Source organism: Myxocyprinus asiaticus, chromosome 15 (assembly GCF_019703515.2).
Source record: "Myxocyprinus asiaticus isolate MX2 ecotype Aquarium Trade chromosome 15, UBuf_Myxa_2, whole genome shotgun sequence".
Lineage (NCBI taxonomy): Eukaryota > Metazoa > Chordata > Actinopteri > Cypriniformes > Catostomidae > Myxocyprinus > Myxocyprinus asiaticus.
In genome coordinates, this window is record NC_059358.1 from 1,188,080 (window position 1) to 1,214,274 (window position 26,195).

A 26,195-nucleotide genomic window follows, 5' to 3' on the forward strand; every position below is an offset into this window, starting at 1 on the left:
ATATATATATTCTCTCTCTCTCTATCTCTCTCTATACATATATACTCTATTTATATATATATATACATTATTCTCTTTCTCTCTCTATATATATATATACTCTCTCTGTATGTGTATATATATATATATATACTCTCTATATTCTCCCTCTCTATATATGTATACTCTCTATCGCTCTCTATACATATATATACTCATATATATACTCATATATATATATATATATATATATATATATATATATATATATATATACACACATATACATTCTCTGTACTCTTTCTCTCTCTATATATACTCTCTGTATATGTGTGTATGTATATATATATATATATATATATGCTCTCTCTCTCTCTCTCTCTCTCTCTATATATATATATATATATATATAATATGAACACGGAACATGGCAAAAATTTTTTGAAATTCACCTGTTCACTTAAGTGTTATATATTCATAAACGGAAACTAGCTATTATGATTTACCTCTTTGCAAATGTTTACATTAAGTTTAGTCTTATATTTTATCCAATTTATTAAGACATGTATGAAGGGGACATACTGTAAAATGAACTGCATTAGAGGAATGACCCAGTGCACACTTTATTTACATATATGAAAGAGTTTTGATTTCTGAGAATTTCTGCTTTATTGCATTGGAATAATATTGTAAATGTTTTCTTTCCAACAGTGTTTGTGGTGTCTAACCAACAACATCTGCTCAGATTATCCAGTGTCGTATGTGATTCCTCCATCATCAGTGTGTAAACTCTCTCAGGCGCGCTGGGGGGTTTGCTGGTGTGAGTAACCAGAGTAAAATTACCCACCTACACTAGACACTTTAACTTTTTTTTTAGTTAAAAGTCAACATGAAGTCCAAATGGATGCTTTTTACTTTCTTAGTACACATTCCGGGTCTAATTATGCACGATTAAACAGTCCACATGATTTGTCTTTGTAATTTTCCATCAAAATGTAATAATTTGCCTCATCTCTAAAACAACTCTCCTTTTAGTCTAACATCACCACACTGTCTTAAACACTTGTCACCATTCTAATGGATAAAATCAAGTTGCGTCCTACTTTTTTTTGTTTTCCTTACTGAATGTCGTGTTTCATTTAAAAACACATCATGGAAATAAAATGGGTAGGAAGAGCGCTTTTGTGCTACCGGATTAGAAATTCAGTTTTGATGTTGGTTTGTATCTGCATAGCTACAAGGCATTTGGACTGCGCAAAAGTTTCAGCTTTGTTTTAGGATTAGTGTAGATGATTTCTGATGCCACATCAAACTTAACAGAGTTTGCATTCACAAGCGTGAATTAATACAAACCGTGCACATATTTGTTTGAAAGATTCTTACTATTTGGCCTAACTGTTGTACCTTGATCATTTGTTTTCACATTTGATGCAACACGTCGAATGCTTTGCTTAACAGTAATTTCTAAACGTTGTGTTTATTTACACAATGACCTCTTTAAGATTTCTATTTTTGGAGTACAATCCTCTATGAAGAGACACATTGTGACATGGTCGGTTGTGTGTTATGAAGCCATCTGTTAAGAAAATGGAAGTAGTACCACATTGTTTGTGAAGTTGCAGACTTGGGTTTAAGGTTGGAAGTCCCCTGTTCAACTTCCGCTGAATTACAGATGAAGGGTATGAGATATTTTATAACTGAACCACACTATTTTTACTATCCAGAATGTAATAAAATCACAGTTGTTCCCGTTTTATTATGTGGCTTATAAAACGAAAGCAGACTTGTCTGGTGTTTCTCTGGTTGACATGTGGTAGCTCTGATTATCAGTTTCTGGTTTACAGCAACACTTAAGAGACAGAAGTAAATCCGATAGGCTTATATGACCGTGTGGGTGTTTATAGTGTCAGAATCAACAGTGACTCTCTAGAAATGTCCTCGTGATGATGTTTTTGGAAATGAAATCAACAAAACATGTGCAGGTTGTATTTCACCCTGAAAAGAAATAAGACCTTTTATTTTGCATAAAGACAATTAAAACTTGTGCGACCTTCGGGACATTTTTGTCTTTTTCATTTTTGTTTTTTCGATCATTTTGGCTGTGTTGATGCCAAAGGTGTGTATTTTTGGGGGAATTTTGATATGTCAACCTCAGTTCCTATAATACATCTATAATACACAAAATAGTTACACTCAGGACCTTCAGGACAAAAATGTCCCCATTGAAACCCATTAAAACTGCATTATTTGATCCCAGTGTCATTAAAGCATAAAATCATGAATTCAGTGATATTATGCTTTCATTCCGGAGCCCTGGCTTCAACATTTACATTTGTAATATTTTCCACCAGATGGCGCCATTTGTCTCGTGTTTAGCCTATGGAGCAAATACAAGCTTTTCCCCTATTTTCCCTGTTTGCTGTATTATAGAGCACTGCAGGCCAATTGAATAAATGATGCAGATAAAATTGTGTGTGTGTGTTGGTCAGAGTGTGTTTTGTGTGTGTGTGTGTGTAAAAAACAACAGTGGCATTCTGTAAAAAAACTGGCATTTAAAGGGTTAAAATCCTGAAAATGAATGAATATTTAGAAGTTTTGATCAGGACTGATGTTGGTTAAAAAAATTACCTCATTAAAAGTGGAAAATAATATTAATATATAATATTAAGGCAGTTTCTTGACGTGGACATTTTTGACCTCTAAGGACCTCTGAGTAACTTTTTTATTGACGTACAAGGGTTAAAACTGTTTTTAGGATCGTTTTGATTTTTTGCATGTTTTCGTGAGATTCACCTGTATTATTTAACTTTCATTTCCAAATAATCAATCACCAGGACATTTTTATAGTGAGTCACTGTTGTGACATTATACATACCCACACGGTCATATAAGCCCGTATCTGTTTAGGACAAGCGTTGTAAACTTGAAACAGATACCCCCAAATGTTTATTACACATTTATTCACCTGGCAGAATCTTTTATCTAAAGTGCAGTCAAGGTATACAAAAAATCTAATTTTCACTGAACTTGACTGTTTTATTTTTAAAGGTGTAAATAAGTTGGACTACGTAAAAATGCTCTTTCTGTGAATGTGAAACTCACGAGAATATTCTGACTTGCACTATCAGTAAACATTCAGTAGGTGGCAGTAGTGACTAAAGGACTGTGCTCACTTTATATGGCAATTAACAACAGATCTGTGGGAGCAAGTTAACCTTTCATCTGTAGACTTTAGTAGAGTTTCCTATAGTTCAGCTAGCAATGTCAAAGTCATGGGTTTGATTCCTCGAGAACACAGATATTGATAAAATGCATAGCTGGAAAGCACTGGAAGTCGCTTTGGAAAAATGTGTTCTGCCATATGAATAAATGTAAGTGTTAATTTGTGATGTGTTGTTTTTGTATGTTTACAACAGTGAATTTTGAAGCATTGATCATCGCCATTGCGGTGTTGTGTGGAGCGCTGCTGTTGGCCATCGCTGTGTGCTGCTGCTGTTGCTGCTGTAAACGCCGCCGATCAACCAGGTGAGTACACACTCCACCCTACATACTACACACTCCACCCATCCGTCACACCTCATATTTAAAGATGGGGCATCGACAGCATTTGTGGAATAATGTTGATAACTGCAGAAAAGAAGTCTGGGTTATAGTGAGATATTTCCTCAAATTTGCCGGTGTTAGGGTGTTTACCGGGTGTCATGGCAGCAAAGTTGTAAAATTGGCTATAACTTCACACAGATGCGATTAGTAAGTGATTATATCACACTGCATATTGTTTAAGTCTTGTGTCTATACTTTTGAAACAGTGAGTATTTTAATGTTTACAGATTGACCCCATTGACTTCCATTGTAAGTGTCTCACTAAGTATGTGTGTGCCGCTGTTTTCTTAGGCTTTTTTTTTATTTTTGAAAGATTATTATTATTATTTATTGCCTGACGAAGACCTAATGGTCTAAACGTTGCAAGCAAGTGTAAGCCAATAAAGTATTTTTGGAGCAATAGATCAGTGTGTACAGACACTTGACATTTTTTTCCTTAAACAGATCCCCATGAGTGTATGCTCAACTGAAGTTGTTTATAATGCATTGATTTCATAGCACAGTAATATACTGTGCATGCATTTGTTTAGCATGTAACCAACTCTATGTTGTAACTTTACTTCCAAATAAGCGAATAAACAGTTTTTTATTGTAATCGTGATATTGCATATTTCTGCGAATTATTTCATCATTAATAAATCCTTGTTTTGCGTTTTTATATAACAGTGTTACTCTTTGCATTGCATAGACCTACTATTGTAGTATTACGATTCACTGGCATTCTCCACTGAGGCTGTAGATTGTAATATATAAATATAGTGTCTTTAATTGAACTCATATCAGCCATTTCAAGAGTTTCACCTCTTAAATTGATATGTGTAGTCTTTTGACATATCAAGGTGAAATTTTGCACAGTACTTCAGAGTGATGTCATCTTGAAGCCTGTTAGGTTGGAAAAAACATTATTCAAAATGGCGTTAGATTTTTTGGACATATGGATATTGAGACAATGTGGACATTTACATAAATGCGCACCTTTCAGACATTTTGTATTGTATTTATTTTTGATAAATATCAAATTGAAAGACATGTATCCTACACATACATACCGAGATTCAAGTCAATTGGAGCTATGGTTCAGGAGGAGTAGATTTTTGTAGTTTTGGACAAATTTGTATTGTACAGGAAAATCCATCATGGTGGACTTTATGGGTTCTGGAGGATTTTTTGTTCCTCATGAGAAATGAGGCATATATACCAGGTTTCAGAAATGTTGGACTTATGGGGTGGAAGTGGCATCACTTTGAAAATGGACAAATTGGGGCGTGGCCTGTAGCGCCACCTATAGGCTCACATAGGCCATTTTTGGTGTGGTAGTTACTCGTGGCCTGTAGTATCAATGTGCCAAATTTCAAAACATTTTACCAAGGATATCTTGAGTTATTGGGCAATTTAGAGCTACAGGAGTAATAATAATAAGAAGAAGAATACTAACAAAAACAATAGGTTTCTTCCTACCGGAGGAATCCTAAATAGCTCGTCATGATTCCGCTCTGCAGGTAATCTCCCGAGTCTTCAAACCGTGAGATTCATCTGCCACAAGAGCAAGTGCCGAATCACAACTGACGTAAAGTGTTTCTCCGCAAGTAACTTGCAGCTCTATGCTTCAACCACTAGAGGGCCAAAAGTTACACAGTGTAGCTTTAATTGGATGGAAAATTGAAGCTCAGACATTACAGTCATACATTACATCTTTAATAGCTCTTTGATTTAAAAAAACTACATTCACACTGTTGGGTTTAACTTCCACCTCGTAACACTGACCTAATAACTGAGATTTTATTCTGCACTCAAAGAGTAACAAACAAATGCCATTGCACAATTTTATATTGGATTTCATTTTTTAATATGAATATTATAAATATTTTTTATGTTTCTCCCAAGAGAAAGACCAAAGTGTTTAAAGAAGCCAGTATTTTGATAAGAAAATGTCAAGTCTGTCAGTCAGTCATGATGGCAATTTTGCTCACCGGCTTCATGTCAGTCACGCGTGTCATATGATGTTGAAACATCAGACGTGACGGATCATCATTCCACACGCTAACACTTCACATTGTTCACTGCTCTTCATCATGTCCATGTGAACTTATTTAAAAGTTTGTGGATGTGAAATATAAATTATAATTATATAATTATAAATCAGATAGTTCTGGGTTTAAATTCTGATCGGATGAGCTGTGTTTAAAGCTGTTTGAATGTTAATTAACACACACACACGGCATGTTGCTACATTGTTCGGCAACTGTAAACAACCTATAGGATAGTTACATTAATAAACTAGGCTATTGATGAATTGTTTATTATGATACATAAATGTTACTATTTATTGAACAATGGTGTCTTATCATATTGCTGTTACAATCATGTTGCTGTCATTTTATAAAAGTAGTAGGTTACTCAAGGCCGTGTGTTACAGTGATTTTATCATAGTTAATTGTTTTTTGTTGCTTTAATTAACGGTGATATTTAAAATGGCTTGTCACTGTGAATGCAAATACTTCCTGTTTTGCACTGAGCCATGCTGCGACCAGTTTCACTATTTATTCTCATCATAAAAGAGCTTTCTTGTGTAAAACGATGCTTTATTGTCATTTATACATCGAAGGGGAACTTTAACTTCTGTGTTTCAGTTTCAGTGATGATGTACAACTGATTGTACTAAAGCAACCACAAAAACTCAAAGCAGAGGGCCTAAAATCCCCGATAACACACGGTCTTGAGTGTTTATTGCTTTTATGAAATGGCAGCAATAGCAATTTAATAAAAAAGACACTAAATGTTCAAAAAAACGGAATGTCCAATTCCCAATGTACACACTTAGTCCTCGTGATGGCGTAGTGACTTACTTCAGTCTGGGTGGCAGAGGATGGATCCCAGCTGCCTCTGTGTCTGAGACTGTCTACTCGCACATCTTATCACGTGGCTCGCCGGGCGCACCACCGCGGAGTCACAACACGCGTGGAGGCTTCACGCCCAACTCACCACGTGCTCCACCGAGAGCAAACCACCTTATAGTGATCACGAGGAGGTTACCCCAAGTGACTCTACCCTCCCTAGCAACTGGGCCAATTTGGTTGCTTAGGAGACCCAGCTGGAGTCACTTAGCACGCCCTGGATTTGAACTCGCGACTCCAGGTGTGGTAGCCAGCGTCTTTACCACTGAGCTACCCGGGTTCCCCCCAAAACTAATATCTTTATTATTACTTAAAGTAGAAAATAAACAATTATTGTGCTAGGTAATATAGTTCATTATTCAGGGTTCCCATGCGTCCTGGAAATCCTGGAATTTTGCAATGCAGTTTTCCTGTCATGAGTTGTAAACATCAGACTACGACGGCGGTCGAACCGCAGAATTTCTTTGAAAATGAATTCACACCCTGAGGTGATAGCGTGGTGATGCAGCCTTTACACCTCGGTTTGTAAATTAATTTTCAATAATTCAACAATTGGAGTCTGCTTATACCGCCATTACCACGTGTAGGGCCCTATGATATCCGCGATGAGGAAAACACGGATGGAATCACTGAATCCAGTCATTGCATTAGCTATAAAATTCGGAATGTCATGGAATTTGAAATATTTGGTATGAATATTAATGTTTGAATGCATAATTAATCTAATTAATTAAAATCTCGATATGTCCAAGTGTGATTTTTAAACCGCAAAAGGCTGCGATTTAATTAAATAAATATATAATCTGCATGTGCTGCGTGCTTCAAAATGAATGTGTGAAGTGACCGCTCGTATGCATGATCATCACATGTGCTTTGTATGTGTGTAATAGATGACAGTGATATCTCTGAAGTGTGCAGCACATACAGACTATATATTTATTTTATTAAATCACAGCTTTTTCGGAGGTGCGAAACTACCGTCAAAAACACACAGAAACACCAAAATAAAAGCTTGATTTAAATGAATGCATAAAATGGAAAAAAAGATCATGTATAAGGCAATTAAATAATAATAATATTAATAATAATAATGTCTCACATCTATGATGTTCTTTATTTGATAAAAAAAAAATCTCCAGTGTTGTTTCGGATTGTTGTGGGAGGATGTGTTAAAAAGCTCTTCATTTTATAATAATAATGCAATGTTGAAAAGTTGAATTATTTTAAACACCATTTTGATGAAGAAATTTAATTAAACTGTCGAATACGAATTAAAAAAAAAAATAACCCTCCAATAACCACAATTTGACTGACCATTTGTGTGTTTTTGCACCGTGTGGCACATAAAAGGTCCTGGAAATGTCCTGTAAAATTGTGCCTTGAAAAGAGTAGAATGCTCAATTAGGATTGGTCAATGGCGTCATCTAGCGGTCTGATATTTCTGAGTAACGCACACATCCGGGGGGGGGGTTAAGACAAATCAAACCAGTCATCTGGGTATTGCGAATCAACTTTCCTGCTTCACGGATCACTGTGTGATGTCTATAAGTAAGCTAATAAAATTATTTAAACTCAAATCAATGCTTGATGTAATAAGCTGGATAATGAGCGGTGAGACGGTCATTTTCATAATACAAATACCAACAGAACTCCAAAGCAAAACGGAGGTGGAATTTAGCTGGAGAATCTGCAGTCTCTTTCTTCTCACATAATGACATAATTTCTGTGCAAATCAATGTTTCACATCCATGTATTTATTAATTTGGTAGGTAGCCGTGTAATAAGCGGGATAATGTACAGCCAGCCGGTTGTTATCGCAAAATAAACCCCTTCAGGGTGATAAAAGAGTCATCCGCTTTGCGTCGGGGTCCTGTTCACCCTGTTAGTGTTTATTTTACGATAACAACCGGATGACCCTCACTTAATCTAACTGTAGGTGGTTTACAGTTGCATTAATTTAGAATGTGCGGTCACAGGTGTTTATTTCTCTGCATTTTACAATGACTTTGAACACAGCTTATCCAATCAGGATTTAGAGTCAGAACTTTTATAATCTATGTTAATCTTCAATCTGTTTAAGGTAAGTGTCTGTCAAAGGCTGCAGGTGAATTTGAGCAACAAATACTACTATGGTGTGTAAATACTTCATGATTATGTTTGTTACTTTAGTGTTGATCGTGAGGATGAGCAGTTTGCCAGGAGACGAGAGGAGATCAGACAGCGTGCTGATGAACGGTGAGAAACAGTTTTACTCCTGATGTCAACTCATATCTCACATTATCAGCACTGTTTTAATCACTGCAGGTGACCCACAGCTGAATAACCTTGAAACATGGCTAATTAGAGTTCTTCTAGTACAACATATGTTTATATCCACAAGTCAGATCAGCGTGATTGAAAGTTGTATGTAATGCAGGATATTACTTTAAAATGAGCTCAGCTGCATTTAGTTTAGTATGTTTCTGTTCTGTACAGTTCTGGTTCTTTGCTCTCAAGCAGGTGTCTGTGTTGAGTTTTAACTCGCTGTTAATTCACTCTTCAACGACATTTGGGTGATTTGTCAATTAGGGGAACTTTTCTGTATTCTAATATGAATGTTACATTTGAATAAATGAATGTGAATGAATGAATGTTACATTTGAGTGAATGAATGAATGTTACATTTGAGTGAATGAATGAATGTTACATTTGAGTGAATGAATGAATGTTACATTTGAGTGAATGGCTGACTGAATGTTACATTTGAATGACTGAATGAATGTTACATTTGAATGACTGAATGAATGTTACATTTGAATGAATGACTGAATGTTACAATTGAGCGACTGAATGTTACATTTGAATAGTGCTTTTCTGACACTACACTCAAAACGCTTTACAAAGTTTGATTTTAAAATAAAAATATGTTTTAAAGGGTGGAATGTAATAACTTCAAACTTTCTATTGTGTCTCTTTAATGATTATATCCTTATTTAACAGTGTTTAAATGTTACATTTGCCTGAAGTTCATTAGTTTTGAAGAATCATTCAAATACTAAAGTGTTCCAGTGTTTAGTGTGTGTGTATAGCTATCTAAATGCACATTTACGAGCTCTGTTTTGGAGATAAAAGCCGTAACAGATGGTTAACAGCTCTCAGTGTCTTCACTAACTCTGATCATTCACAGATCAGCTGCTCGTGAACGCTCGACTGAGTTACACGTCTCTTTTGTGCTGATATGAAGGGGTTTGTATGGAGGCCCACAGCTCGCCTTGTGGTCTTTATGGAGCGAGTGGTGTCATTCACCACCGTTCATATGTCACACACCCATAAAACACTGCTGCCCGAGTTTATGATGCCCCACTGGGAGTGTGTGAAGGCATGTGGGTTTAAACAAAGACTCGATCCCACCATCAATCATGTACTGCTTTTTAGGATGCGGTGTGTTTTCGGTTAAACCGTTTTTTGTGTTTGATTCGCTTTTCTTCTTGTTCTCTAGACTGGTTTTAACTGTTGGTACTTGTTTCACTTTAGAACCCAGATTTTGCAATTGGACACCAAGTATTGACAAGTTAAAAACAGGCCAACAACTTTGAAAAGTAAAATGAGTCTAGAGAGTCTTGCATTTTGTTACACTCTGTCCAGCTGCTTTAGAACACAAGAAAACATCCTGCTGGGTGAACGGCCCCCTCAAGGTGTTAAACGAAGATTCATATTCATGTGCATTGAAGTTCAGTGTTTCATAAAAATAAAAATAACAAAAATAGAATGATGCTTATGTGCTTTAAACTGTCACTTCGGATTATTTTCTCTTGCAGGAGGGCTGAGAGGAAGACAAAACATGATGAGATCCGCAAGAAGTATGGTGAGTGATGTTAATCCTTAGTAGACGCTAACTGGAAACATTTTCGACACCCTTCTCTTTGAAGAAAATTGGGAAATTTTCCGGGGCTAGTTGTCACAAGGGCTTGTATCTCAGTTACGACATGATTTGGAGTCAGGAGTCTAATTGCGCTAATGTGTGTTTTCTATAGCAGAGGTTATGTATGTTGGTTTCAAACAACTAGTTTACATTAGAATCATTTCTGTACATTTTACCCTCCAAAGTATTCCCTATCATCATACTGTATTTGTGTTATTTAGTTGTGTAATTTAAACAACAAATGTCATAAATTTATTCAATGTATTTTTTACCATATTAGTTGGCCACAACAATGCTTTGATGTTTTTGCAGGTTACTTTTTCCATTTTTGTTGTTTCATGAATTTTTTTGTGTCTCATAATTGGTTTGCCTTTTAGATTTAGCTGAAAAGCCTGTAATAGTCTGTTTTATGGAGTCTGTTTATGTAATAGTCTGTTTAATGTCCACATGTAACCTACGTCACTGTTTTAATGGCAGGTCCCACTGTGACCGCTTACCCCATATAGTGTGACATGCAAGTTGCCACAAAAGCTCTATGTGTGTTCACTGGAGTGAAAAGTGTGACAACTAGCCCCGGTCTCCCCTTTGAGTGACACAAGAAAAAAGTTTTGTATTTGAGGTGGTTGTTTGTGTAGATTCTGTTCATTTTCTCAAGCAACTCCACGAGGTGCATCATTTTAAACCTATTGACACTTGGACACTTTATCACTGCTGCTCCTTCACTATTCACTCCAACTCCAACACACTTTGCTGGATGGTCCAGAGAGGCCGCGTGTACTGTTAGTACACTGACTGATGTGTTGGTGTGCTGTGTAAGAATTTACTCCAGATAATTGCAGGTCCAGAGTAAATCGGTGTGTAATTGATCTGCAGTGGTGTAACTAAAAACTGTTCGATTCTGCAACTCTATTGAACACATCTCAGTAATTTCATTCTTGGATTATGCTAATGTAGCCAAAAAGTCTTTGACTAACGTTGTGTTTGCAGTTGTGATTCCAGTACATCATATAGAGTTGTATCTATAATGGTCAACATGCCATTTCTTGTAATCTGTATTGATCAGTTCGTTGATCGTACTGGTCACACTAATGCTTGATTCAGCAGTTGCCATGTTCTTCAAATGCATCCCATACTGGAATGAGCGCTCGGCTTTCTTATTGACCCGCTGAAAAGCAACATTAGTGGCTATACATAGTTACTGGTCATGAAACTGTATTTTTCTCTATTTGTATTCAAAACATTTTTGCCTCTATGTCAGTAGAATTATTTAGCTTGCGTGGATGCTGCGGAGAATAGCGTGAAGCCTCCACACGCGCTACGTCTCCGCGGTAACGCGCTCAACAAGCCACGTGATAAGATGCGCGGATTGACGGTCTCAGACGCGGAGGCAACTGAGATTCGTCCTCTGCCACCCGGATTGAGGCGAGTCACTACGCCACCACGAGGACTTGGAGTGCATTGGGAATTGGGCATTCCAGATTGGGGAGGAAAGGGGAGAAAAAATCCCCCAAAAAAAGAAACACTTGTGAAAAGGGTGTCAGACTGGATAGTTCTCTTGTGTTAATTAGCGCTGGTGTAACTGTGGTGGTAAAGCTCCAGTTCAGTCCCACTGCTTCAGAGGAATCAGGTGAATGTAAGTGTGTTTCACACGTCTTATCGCAGCTCTGCATTACTGAAGCATGTGAAAGAGAAACAGAGCCGCAGCATTTAAAGCAAGACTGAGGTCATGAGGTCGAACCCTCACAGCTGCTCAAAGACCAGCACAAATACATGTGACCTTGAGAGAAGCTGAAGGAGCCGTGTGTGTGTGTGTGTGCGCGCGCGCGTGTGTGTGTGTGTGTGCACATGCGGGTGCATGCGTAAGAATGACCTGAATGAGAGGAAACAGCAGCTTCACCCGTCAGTAAAATCAGATGCATTGGTTTCACCAACTCTACTCTTCTATTCTATTCTATCATTCTGTTCTACTGTTATTCTACTCTGTTCAACTACTGGTATTCCATCCTAATATGTTCTGTTGTATTGTGCTCTATTCTACTCTACTCTCCTTTTGTACTCTATTCCATTGTTCACTGTTCAGTGCTATATACAGTGCATTCAGAAAGCCTTCATTTTTGTCACATTTTGTAATGTTGCGGCCTTTTGCTAAAATGCTTTTTTTCACAACACTCTACACTCCATACCCCATAATGACAAAGCAAAATAAAAAAAGATATTTTTGCAAATTTATTAAAAAGAAAGAACTGAAATATCACATTGACATAAGTATCCAGACTCTTAAGTTGAGTCTCAAGTCTTTTTGGGTATGATGCGACAAGCTTTGCACACCTGGATTTGGGGATTTTCTGCCATTCTTCTCTGCAGATCCTCTCAAGCTCTGTCAGATTGGATGGGGACCGTCGGTGGACAGTCGATTGAGTTCAAGTCCGGGCTCTGGCTGGACAATTCAAGGACAGTGGCTCAGATCAGATTTGAAAATGTCAGATTCAAAGCGCTTTTGGCTGTTCACACGATCATCCAATTAACAGATCTGTGTCACATTTGAGTGAAAAAAATCAGATTTGGGCCACATTCAGTGAACTTGTGAACATAGCCAAAATTTGAAAAAAATGAAGGGGTCTGAATACTTTCTGAATGCACTGTATAACCTATACTATATTCTATTCTACTCATGTCTTCTACACTACAATTCTATTCTATTGTACTCTTCACTATTGTACTCATCTACAGTTGTGCTCAAAAGTTTGCATACCCTGGCAGAAATTGTGAAATTTTGGCATTGATTTTGAAAATGACTGATCATGCAAAAAAACTGTCTTTTATTTAAGGATAGTGATCATATGAAGCCATTTATTATCACATGGTTGTTTGGCTCCTTTTTAAATCATAATGATAACAGAAATCACCCAAATGGCCCTGATCAAAAGTTTACACACCCTTGAATGTTTGGCCTTGTTACAGACACACAAGGTGACACACACAGGTTTAAATGGCAATTAAAGGTTAATTTCCCACACCTGTGGCTTTTTAAATTGCAATTAGTGTCTGTGTATAAATAGTCAATGAGTTTGTTAGCTCTCACGTGGATGCACTGAGCAGGCTAGATACTAAGCCATGGGGAGCAGAAAAGAATTGTCAAAAGACCTGCATAACAAGGTAATGGGACTTTATAAAGATGGAAAAGGATATAAAAAGATATCCAAAGCCTTGAAAATGCCAGTCAGTACTGTTCAATCACTTATTAAGAAGTGGACAATTCGGGGATCTCTTGATACCAAGCCAAGGTCAGGTAGACCAAGAAAGATTTCAGCCACAACTGCCAGAAGAATTGTTCAGGATACAAAGAAAAACCCACAGGTAACCTCAGGAGAAATACAGGCTGCTCTGGAAAGAGACGGTGTGGTTGTTTCAAGGAGCACAATACGACGATACTTGAACAAAAATGAGCTGCATGTCAAGTTGCCAGAAAGAAGCCTTTACTGCGCCAATGCCACAAAAAAACCCGGTTACAATATGCCCGACAACACCTTGACATGCCTCACAGCTTCTGGCACACTGTAATTTGGAGTGATGAGACCAAAATAGAGCTTTAATGTCACAACCATAAGCACTTTGTTTGGAGAGGGGTCAACAAGGCCTATAGTGAAAAGAATACCATCCCCACTGTGAAGCATGGTGGTGGCTCACTGATGTTTTGGGGGTGTGTGAGCTCTAAAGGCACGGGGAATCTTGTGAAAATTGATGGCAAGATGAATGCAGCATGTTATCAGAAAATACTGGCAGACAATTTGCATACTTCTGCAGGAAAGCTGCGCATGGGACGCTCTTGGACTTTCCAGCATGACAATGACCCTAAGCACAAGGCCAAGTTGACCCTCCAGTGGTTACAGCAGAAAAAGGTGAAGGTTCTGGAGTGGCCATCACAGTCTCCTGACCTTAATATCATCGAGCCACTCTGGGGAGATCTCAAACGTGCGGTTCATGCAAGACGACCAAAAACTTTGCATGACCTGGAGGCATTTTGCCAAGAGGAATGGGCAGCTATACCACCTGCAAGAATTTGGGGCCTCATAGACAACTATTACAAAAGACTGCACGCTGTCATTGATGCTAAAGGGGGCAATACACAGTATTAAGAACTAAGGGTATGCAGACTTTTGAACAGGGGTCATTTCATTTTTTTTCTTTGTTGCCATGTTTTGTTTTATGATTGTGCCATTCTGTTATAACCTACAGTTGAATATGAATCCCAGAAGAAATAAAAGAAATGTGTTTTGCCTGCTCACTCATGTTTGAAATGGTACATATATTACCAATTCTCCAAGGGTATGCAAACTTTTGAGCACAACTGTATTCTACTCTACTGTTCTATTCTATTCTACTGTTTTCTATTGCACTCTTCTAATCTACTCTTCCATTCTCTATTCAATTATATTCTATTGTTCTCTATTGTACTCTCCTATTCTACTCTAACATTCTCTGTTCTATTCTGTTTTTATTCTACTGTTATCTATTCTATTCTACTGTTTTCTGTTGTTCTCTTCTAATCTACTCTTACATTTTCTATTTTATTCTATTCTATTGTTTTCCATTGTACTCTCCTGTTCTACTCTACTGTTCTCTTTTCTATTCTACTCTGTTGTATTCTTTTCTATTCTATTTTATTCTACTGTTCTCTATTCTATTCTACTGTTTTCTATTGTTCTACTCTACTGTTCTTGATTGAACTATTCACTATTTTACCCATCTATTCTTCTCTACTATTCTTTATTCTATTCTATCGTTCTCTTTTGTTCTCCATTTTCTTATAATCTACTATTTTCTATTTCTATTCTTCTGTTCACTATTGTACTCATTTATTCTACTCTACGTTCTCTATTCTGCTGTCCTCTATTGTACTCTTCTAATCTTTTCTACTCTGCTGTTTTCTATTTTATTCTGTTCCATTCTATTCTTCCGTTCTCTAATGTTCTCCTCTATTCTACTATACGGTTCTCTATTCTGTTATACTGTTCACTATTGTTCTCATCTATAGAGCTCAATTTGTAGGCAAGTCTTATTCGCCATGGGTTCCCACAGGAAGTTAAATAAGATCTGTGGTGAAAATTACTTGATGACACTTTCATATTTTTTTCTAGAACTTAAATGACACACAATCATGGATTTTGAAGCCATTTTTAAAATTAATGACTATTTAAAACAGTGAAAAACTGTCATTAAATTAGGACTACAACAGTCGTCCATTTCTTAAAGCACGTAGCGTACATGCTCAACGATGCATTGTGATAGCAACATGCGTCTTTAAAGAACACAGTACTTTGAGGTATGACTGGGTGTTATTTATATTCTAGAAAAAAATGTGAAAAAGTCTCTTCAAGTAATTTTAAGCACAGGACTTTTTTTTAGTCATACATCTAAAACTGTCATCATAAAACGCATAGGCAATTCCTCAGGGAACCCATGGCTCGAAAATGATAATTTTCGCCCAGGCATTTGGACTACAAACTGAATCACTCTTTTCTACTTTGCTTTCTATTCTATTCTGAGTTGCATTAGTGTCAGTGACTGCCGGTGCAGTGTGGGTATTTGACATTCTCCTCAGTATTTCACCCTGAACTGATTACTCACTTGTGAGTGAAGAGTATGTTCAAAGTGTAGAGAAGATCAAAGTGTGTGTGTGTGTGTGTGTGTGTGTGTGTGTTCTGAGAGAGGTTTATCCCTCTATCTGATGACAAGACGCTCTCCCTCGCTCTGACCGCGTCGCTCCTGTGTGATCAGTAATGTGAGAGAGACATGCAGGATATCTGCAGAACAGCACGATGATGAAGAGCAAGTACATCTCAGTCTCATCTCCTATAATGAAGCCATTCTTTCTGAAGATTAAGGCAGTTCAGAGTGAAAATGCTTCTATTTTGAACTATTTTCTAATTTAATAACTATTTAATTACAAATATTTTTTTCCTGATCCTTAAAGTTTTGTAACGAAAAGTAATTTTGGCAAACTTGATGTGCCCAGCACACATTTTGTCCAAGTTAAACTCACTGTGTGGCATTCCTGGCATTGCATGACCCGGTCCTGATGCTGCTCTACATAATGAGTGATGCTTTTCTGTGTTACACTCTCTCCCGTGTAATAAAACGACTTCATTGACCCCTCCCTCGCCGCACACTGGTCTTGCTCTCTCACATCAGGATTTACAAGTGCACGAGTGAGTTTTGCTACAAGTTTATCGCAAAGATCAAGGCGTGAAGATTTAAAGTTGCAGTGCCAGATTTGAGAGGTTGTAAGTGCTGATTTGTGGTTGTACTGCGAAAATGAATTAAAGTACAAAAATTAATGTGTAACACAAGTTTGTGTTTGTAGTTGTTTATGTCAATGTCATTTTACACATTTGTGACAACTTGTCTGCAATTGTGAATTCAGGACACAAGCTTTGAATTATTGTTTGTGAGTACAGATTGCAACGTTCAGCTTAAAATGTTTATTTGACAAGTTTTCACATCGGTGCTGTGAGTGTAAATTTCAACTTATGAGTACAAATATTTATTGTACAAGTTCTCAAATCCAAATATGCAAGCTCTCGAGTTTTGCTACTGATTTACCTTCATATTCAAACGTGCGTGTGTGCTTGTGATGTGCGTGCGCTTGTGTGTGTGCGTGCGCTTGTGTGTGTGCGTGCGCTTGTGTGTGTGTGTGCGTGCGTGTGTGTGCTTGTGCTTGTGCGCGCACATGCTTGTGTGTGTGTGCTTGTGTGTGTGTGCGCGCTTGTGTGTGTGTGTGTTTGTATGGACAGTGTGACAGTATGATAGATGTCGTGCTCTTCTGTGTTTCTCTGCTCTCAGCAGTCTGTGCATCAGGAATCATGTCGACGAGCCCTGCTGCTCTCTCACAGTCGCGTCTGCCCTCGAAAGGACATTCTGTGTGAGGTTCTGCTCATGTATCACACTCCTAATGCCATTACATGTCAACAGGGTCCACAATTAACATGCTCCAAGCTCCAAAGGAGAGAACATATTGGCTTTAACAAGTAATTAAATGTGGTCGGTAACTGCAACATAACGCATGTTTAAACTGCATTGTAAGTGTAATAGTCTGATCCTCAGAAGTGATTCAAATTGAAGAGTTCTGCTTTAGAAAACGTCTGTTGAGACTTCTAAAACATCCTCTAAAAACTTTAATAAATCCTAGTAGACAGTTTTTCATCAGAAGTTTATCCAGGATGAAGTTTTTGTTGTTTCAATCCAAAACTCGCCGCAAAAGCATGAGGAACAGATGCTGGCGTTATATTGAATATTCACATTATTATTGCAATGATTTTGCTGGTGACATGAAGCAATATCATGAATATTGGAATTATTTTAATGCGCTTTTTATTTGGCCACTATGCTTCTTAAAGAGCGCGTCCTTAGACTGATTTCACGATCCTTCAGGGCTGCACAATTGATCAAAATAACATCAGAATCGAGATCACATGTGATAATTGAACCGCAAAGCTTCAACTGCATTAAATGAGAACATGGTCAGTGTGTGCTTCAAAGTGAATGGTGATGATCCCGCTGTATGAACCTGTGTTAGTTCGGCCACTCTCGGCGTGTGCATATGTCTGAATCTACACGAGGTTACAGAAGAGCAGCGCTCCCCTTTTTTAAAACATGGCACGTCCTCTAACGACCCGCTGCACCTCCAAACCAGCAAGGAGGTGGAAGTTGAGTGGCTCTTCCTGACCTTGTGCATACGGCCTTTATAAACAGACACAGAGGACATTGTGTGAATAGAATGAAATACAACTGGCTATTTATGTATTATCATGTGTTTTTCTTTCAAGTTCACAGTCAACAGTTGAACAATGCAGACGTTTCAGAATCATTAATGGAACTGAATGGCATGAAAGTAATTCAGTTCCAGTATTTGTAATGAAATGTAACAGGTTTTGAATAGGAATTGCTTCTCGATTCCCAACCCTACATGTGATATTATATATACATATATGTTATCTTTAATCACACTTCTTTCCTTCTTTCTAGGTCTCATTACAGACTCTGACCATCCATACAGCAAGTTTGAGAACGAGTAAAACAGAGGGACGTCCAGCAGATGCTTTGCTTTTTTGAGACCCATTTCTGATTGGATTACTTTAGGTTAGATGAAGCTGGAGGGTAGCCAAATCTGAGATTACCTTGTTAGCCTGCTCATTGGTTAGTTATCTCTCTTTCTGTGTCAAAACACAACAGCATCAAATTTTAATGCATAAGATGAAAATAGCAGAAAACAGCAGTCAGATTGTGATTTTTTTTTTTTTTTTTTTTTTTTCATAGCAAATGCACCTTAAAGGAATAGTTCCCCCAAAAATTAAAAATGTTGTCATTTTCTTTTTTTTTTTATTTACCCTCGTGATGTTCCAAACTCATATACTTTTTTTTTTGCATTGAAAAAAGTAGATATTTTCCATACAACGACAGTTACTAGTGAGCATGAATGTCAAACTCCTAAAAGGACCAAAAAAAGCACTGTTAAAGCATCATAAAAGTAGTCCATACAACTCATGCACTATATTGCAAGCCTTCCAAAGTCAAATGATAGTTTTCTGTGAGAAACAGACCTAAATTGAAGTTATTATTCACTGAAAAACTTCTTCGCCGGATCTCTCAAAACCATTTTCCTTTTTGTTTGGTGGCGAATATTCAGTGAATAATTTAGATTTCGGTCTGTTCTTGATGGCAAAGCTATCATATGTCTTCAGAAGGCTTGGAATATAGCACTCGAGTCGTATGGACTACTTTTATGATACTTTGTTTCTTTTTTTTGTTGTCTTTTTTAAAGCTTGACAGATGTGGTCACTGTGAACGTTGTTGTATGGAAAAAGCTGTGTGAATATTATTCAGAACTCCTTCCAAAGGTGTTTGGAACTACATGACGGTGAATAAATAATGACAGAATTTTCATTTTTGAGTGAACTCTTCTTTTAAACACACTAACACTTTTTGCTTCAGCTGTGATTGTAACGTCAGGTCGTTGGAACCATTTTAAATCACTTTTTCTTCTGTTAAATGACTTCGATGTTTGTATTTACAATGTATGTTCTTATTAAAACAGATTTCCTAATAAAAACAAGATTTTGTTTTAAACAGACTGTTTTGTGTGTTTGGTCTGAACATATAAATGAAGAAAACTGTTGATAACTGATGATCAGTTGGTAGGACTGAAGCTAAATGAAGTTCACATCACATCAAACGCTGTTCCCTTTCACTGCCTGGAGGAAGAAGTTTCATCTGCATCTTTCCATACTAAATCATGACCTACTCCTGGTGGGATACGAACATAAGCTACCACAAGTTGATCCTTTTCTTCTCAAAGCACATTTAAAAAAATAATAATAATAATTTAAATGCTTAGCAGATATTCTGTTGTTTCATGCCATGTGACATTTACAATAGACCTGTGCAAACACATCAGTTGTGCAACTCATTCTGTGCTGTAATTAGACTTTTTATGCAGTGAAAATTGTGTCCCGCTACATTCATTAGATTGCAAAGGCTCAAAATCCAACAGGGACATGCAAATCTTTGGGCAGATCTGGAGAGCTTATCCATGGGAATTTGCCGTGTAGATACGATCTCATCACGTGCATTTTAAAGATGCATAAATACTAAATAGAACAATGCAAACACACAGATGAGGTGCAGGAGTTCAAAAACAAGTAAAATCATTGTCTAATACATTGTCTTATTGTATATGATTCATTAGTGCACATTATTCCATTTGAAAAAAAAAAAAAATCTGTTTAATCTTTCTTTAAAATGTAATAACTTGCTCAACCTCTGAAATGACTCTGAATGTCATACCACATTCTCGGGGGAATTTCAGACTCTGTGCTGGTTACAAGCCTCTGTTATTATTAGAACAAGCATATAGTCGGTGAATATATATATATATATATATATATATATATATATGTGTGTGTGTGTGTGTGTGTGTGTGTCTTTATGTATATACAATGTTGTAGATTATATATATATATATGTGTGTGTGTGTGTGTCTTTATGTATATACAATGTTGTAGATTATATATATATATATATGTGTGTGTGTGTGTGTGTGTATGTATATACAATGTTGTAGATTATATATATATATATATATATATATATATGTGTGTGTGTGTGTGTGTGTGTGTTTGTGTGTGTGTGTATTTATGTATATACAATGTTGTAGATTATATATATATATATGTGTGTGTGTGTGTGTGTATGTATATACAATGTTGTAGATTATATATATATATATATATATGTGTGTGTGTGTGTGTGTGTGTGTGTGTTTGTGTGTGTGTGTATTTATGTATATACAATGTTGTAGATTATATATATATATATATATATATATATATATATGTGTGTGTGTGTGTGTGTGTGTGTGTGTGTGTATATACAATGTTGTAGATTTTGTATATATATATATATATATATATGTGTGTGTGTGTGTGTGTATGTATATACAATGTTGTAGATTTTATATATATATATATATATATATATATATATATATATATATATATATATATATATATATATATGTGTGTGTGTGTGTGTGTGTGTGTATGTGTGTGTATGTATATACAATGTTGTAGATTTTATATATATATATATATATATATATATGGATATGTTGATTTAACCATGAACTAAAAATTAAATTACAAACTGAAAAGTATCTTGATGCATTACAGACATGTGAAATTTATGATGAGAAATATGTTTAATTATCATGAAAATAATGTCATAATGCAAATAATCTTAACGGCCTCAAATCAAATAAGGAAAAAATAAAAAAATAAAAAAAAATAAATATGAATATAAAATATAAATACGATATAAATATAAATGTGAAAGGCTAAACATATTTATTTGATCATTTTTAATATTATGTTGATATTTATATTGTCTCGATATAATATGTGGACAGTTGTGATAGATCAATAGATAAAATCGTGGAAATTAATAACATCTTAAAGCTATGAAAATGTCTACAATGAGTTTTTTGAATTATGAGCGAATTGTTCCTTTGAGTCGGTTCTTTTCAAAGGTTGAATCGGTTCATAAGTATGAATGATTCTTTCTGCGAGTATATATATATATATATATATATATATATATATATATATATATATATATATATATATATATATATATATATATATATAAAAGTGTGGGAACTCTGGATTATAATACACATTCAAAATAGTGATTTCTTTGCGCATGCTTGTTGTATTCCTCTTTTCCTTTTTGAATTATGTATTTTCCATAATCAGTGGAATATCGGAGCCCCTGCAAAAGCAATTTAAAGACACAATACCTACAATAAATGTCTACAATATCAATATTGTACAGTGCTGAATGTCCTCGGGATGCCCTGAGACACTGACTCGTATTAATAATACTTGATCGAACATGAGGCGGTGCTCTATAGATGATGGGCAGGTAATGCAGCGAATCACAGACGTGACGCCCACTCTCCGGCCAATGGCTGTCTAGAGGGGGCGTGGTTACCTTCTCCGCTCTCTCGTCCAGCAAACGGAGAATCCTAAAAGTGACATCCAGGTTTGCAGAGAGAACACAAGACAAACCGCCGCGTACAGACACGCTGCACTGAAGTTGAACAATTATTACGGATTGTCTCCAGATATGGAGTCTAAAGCGAAGATATTAGAAATGCAGATTTAAAAAGTAGGACGGCGTTTTCACACAACAGTTCTTTAAGGAAATCACATTTAATGTGTGATTTATAACTCCCCGGTTGCTTCAACAGTGTTTTCGGATATCTGTCGCCCATCCCAAATGTGCGATTTAATGTCAGCGGCTCAACCTGCCGAAAAAATCGGCAAAATGAAGAAACTGAGAAGAACTTTGTCCGAAAGCTTCAGTCGCATCGGTGGGTACACTTACTATTATTCCCAATATATTTCATTGACAAGCACTCTTGCATAGTGTGCAAGTGTAATCAGTGTGTGTGCAATCCCAAAAGCGATGATTTGTTTTTTGTGCATTGCGACTGATCCATTGTCAGTGTGCATCTGTTTGGGTGAAATTTAAACTTGGCAGAAATCTTCATGTGTGTGGGGGTTTAAGAGCAGCAATTTAGATCCTGCAGAAACCCACTGAAAGAAAAATCACTAATGAAATATCTTTAACATCTCCATTGATTCTCCTAGACAACAATGAGATTAAAAGGACCGCAAATGGAGACTTTTGGATAGTTCTCCCCCAAAAAATGAAATTTCTCTCATCATTTACTCACCCTCATGCCATCCCAGATGTGTGTGAATTCTTTCTTCTGCAGAACACAAATGAAGATTTTTAGAAGAATATTTAAAAATTATGGGACCTTCAGGACATTTTTGTCTTTTTCATTTTCGTTTTTTCAAAAAACGGTATACATTTAGCCAAAGGTGTGTATTTTGGGGGGCATTTTGATATTTCAACCTCAGTTCCTATAATACATCTATAATACACAAAATAGTTACACTCAGGACCTTCAGGACAAAAATGTCCCCATTGAAACCCATTAAAACTGCAATATTTGATCCCAGTGCCATTAAAGCATAAAATCATGAATTCTATGATATTATACTTTCTTTCAAAATTTACATTTTTAATATTTTCCACCAGATGGCGCCATATGTCTCGTGTTTAGCTTATGGAGCAAATACAAGCTTTTCCCCTATTTTCTGTTTGCTGTATTATAGAGCACTGCAGGACAAATGAATAAATTATGAAGCTAAAATTGTGTGTGTGTGTGTGTGTGTGTGTGTGTGTGTGTTGGTATGGATGTCAAAGTGTGTTTTGTATGTGTGTATTGAGAAATGTGTGTGTGTGTGTGTGTGTGTGTGTTTGTAAAAACAATAGTGGCATTATGTAAACAAACTGGCATTTAAAGGGTTAAAATCCTGAAAATTAGTGAATATTTGGTAGTTATGATCAGGACTGATGTTGGTTTAAATATCTAAGTCAATGAAAGTGGAAAATAATATTAATATATGATATTGTTATGGCAGTTTTTTGACACAGACATTTTGGTCCTTTTAAGGTACTGAGTGTGTTTTTTATTTTATTTTTTTTAATTTTTTTATCTGAGACTGCACAAAAATAATAATGCATCAAAATCTATGTTGTTGCTAATCATTGACATGTCCCAGACTGATAACCCCCCCCCACCAATATTTTTTTTTTAAATTTAAAAACATTCCACTTAGCATTTAGTATATGGAAAATAATTTAAAGCATTTAAAGGGTTAAAATACTGAAATAATGAATATTTGGTAGTTATGATCAGGACTGATGTTGGTTAAAAATATTAACTCATTAAAAGTGGAAAATAATATTAATATATAATATTATTATGGCAGTTTTTTGACGCAGACATTTTTGTCCTCTAAGGACCTCTGAGTAACTTTTTTAAATTGACGCACAAGGGTTAAGCTCTGTAGGTCCATACAATGTAAGTGAATGGTGATCACCACTTGAGAGCTCCAAAAAGCATGAAAAAGGCAGCATAAAAGTAATCCATAAAACTCCAATGGTTTAATCCATGTCTTCTGAAGTGATATGATAGGTGTGGGTGAGAAACAGATCAATATTTAAGTCCCCTTTTTACTGTAAATCTACACTTTAACATTCTTCTTCATTCATTTAGTAGCCGCTTCAGCATCCTGATTCCCCACAGCGCTTTGGGAGGAGTTTTGAATCCTTAAGTAAGTGTTCCTTATGCGAGGAACACGTCATGTCGTCTGAACAGCATGACGGCTGCATTCGCTGTTTGGGCTGCGCCCACGCAGGAGACAGACTGTCATCACTGCGAGGGCATGAGTCTCAAGATACTTTGCTCATTATGCCCTCCCACCCTTCTCTTCTGTGACTCCTGAGGGATCACACGAAAAGGCGTGGCAGGGGCCGTGAGGTCAAGCAGGATGAACTTGAGGTGGACCTCGTGCTGGCATACCCCCTGCGAGCCCCTCAATCTCCATGTGTTGCATCTATGCTGATACAGTATGTGCGCGACGAGCTTCGGCCCTCTGCAAGAGCGCACAACCTCGTCACGTTCAGCGGTTCTGATGCTGGGGATGATGATGTTATTTCTCTTGCTGCATCTGGCGAGTGGCCAATGGAGGACACTGCTGCCCCTTCCACGAGCGAGGGCGAGGAGCGTGCATGTGCCACTGCCAAGGAGATGCTTCACGTCCTTTCAAAGGTGGTCGAAGCGTTCGGTCTCGAGTGGTCTCCTCCAGAGGAACCTGAAAAATCTCATCTTCATGAATGATTCTTGCAGTCCAGACATCATCAAGTGACCGCGTTCCACCCTGTTCTTCCCGGAAGTTCATAATGAACTGACGAAATCCTGGGGCGCGCCCTATTCAGCTCGATCGCACAGCAATTTCACTCTCCTCACTAAAGTTAACCACGGGGAAGACAGGTTATGCCCAACTACTCCCTGTGGAAGAGGCAGTAGAAGCACATCTCTGTCTGGCATGGAAATCACGCCCCGTTCATCCTTCCAAGCCATGTCGATTGACGTCCGCAGTGACTGGAAAAGCATACTCGGCAACGGGCCAAGTTGGTTCAACTCTCCATGCGATCGCGGTGCTCCAAGTTTTCCATGCTAAGCTCCTCAAGCAAATGGACAAGCAAAGCTAAGATCCAGATATGTTCAAAGAGCTCTGCACTGCTGCAGACATAGCGCTGTGAGCCACGAAAGTCACCGCACAGGCTGTTAGCAAGTAAATGGGCAACCTGGTGGTTTTGGATCGTCACGTCTGGCTGACCCTCACAGAAATGCGTGATGCGGAAAAAGCCGCTCTATTTGATGCTCCGGTGTCTCCAGCCGGCCTTTTCAGCAGCTCTGTGGATAGATTTGCTGAGAGCTATGTCACGACTCAGAAACACTCACAGGCTATGAGACAGAGCAGTATTTCATCACAACCGGTTCTCTCCGCACCTTGTCTCTGGCCAGCGCCCAGCTAAAAACTCCACGCCTGCTGCCTCAAGCCGCCAAATGTTGCTGCCGAGCCGCCGGTAAAGCCATGCAAGCCATGGCCCAAACAGAGGCAGCCGCCAAGGCATCGCAAGCCCTGCAGCGAGGGGAAAAAAAACCCAGCGCAGTAAAAGCGCTCCTGATGGGCATGGCCCTATGAAGCGGAATGAAGAGCTCCCCGTTCCCGAAGAAGGCTCGATTGGCACACACAGTGCTGTTCCCCTCTTCCCCACTACTGTTTGTCGGGAAAGGAATATTGTTGTTTAAAATGTTGTTCAAAATGTTGTTTGTGTCTCACATTCAATCACATGCAAAAAGAATGCAAAAAAGAATACAGCGCTTGCTGCACATGCACGAGACGCTCACGCTTTTTCAATAAAGAGCTCTTTCCCACTTCAAAGCCCACACATTATGCACAACCTCATCCCAGTGGTGAGTGGCGCATCATATCATACAATGAACAAGCCAAAGTGCCCTCAGTCCTGTTAAGGTGGACGCGTGGCGCCCTTACAGGCATTTCCGACTGGGTGCTAAAAACGATTGAACATGGTTATACGATCCAATCTGCACATTGGTCGCCCCGTTTCAATGGTGTTCTGTCTTCCATGGTTCCGTCCAAAGACATGCTGGTGTTACGAGCCGAAATACATAATCTTCTTGCAAAGAACGCGATAAAGGTTGTTTCAAATGAATTAATAAGCCTGCTGCCACACTGTGCGAATGCATGGCAAGCCCTCACGAGCGTGTCAGACTGGGTGTTCAAAACGATCGAGCAAGGTCATACGATTCAGTT

The 26,195-nt window shown here is 37.5% G+C and overlaps 2 protein-coding genes across 2 annotated transcripts in view; both read left to right on the forward strand.

Moving 5' to 3' along the window:
* Positions 1-672: 672 nt before the first annotated feature.
* On the forward strand, positions 673-19,503 carry LOC127453359 (pituitary tumor-transforming gene 1 protein-interacting protein-like). Its single transcript, XM_051719689.1, has 5 exons — positions 673-799; positions 3,396-3,504; positions 8,646-8,711; positions 10,274-10,320; positions 18,403-19,503. Exons 1-5 carry the CDS (start codon positions 673-675, stop codon positions 18,450-18,452), a joined length of 399 nt encoding a protein of 132 aa, XP_051575649.1. The 3' UTR covers positions 18,453-19,503.
* Positions 19,504-21,990: 2,487 nt separating this feature from the next.
* The window catches only part of LOC127453144 (cyclin-dependent kinase 14), a 217,384-nt gene continuing 213,179 nt past the window's right edge, over positions 21,991-26,195 (forward strand). Inside the window, exon 1 of the mRNA XM_051719328.1 lies at positions 21,991-22,306. Within this exon, the coding sequence (XP_051575288.1) occupies positions 22,213-22,306 (94 nt within the window). The 5' untranslated portion in view covers positions 21,991-22,212. The remainder of the gene's footprint in view (positions 22,307-26,195) is intronic.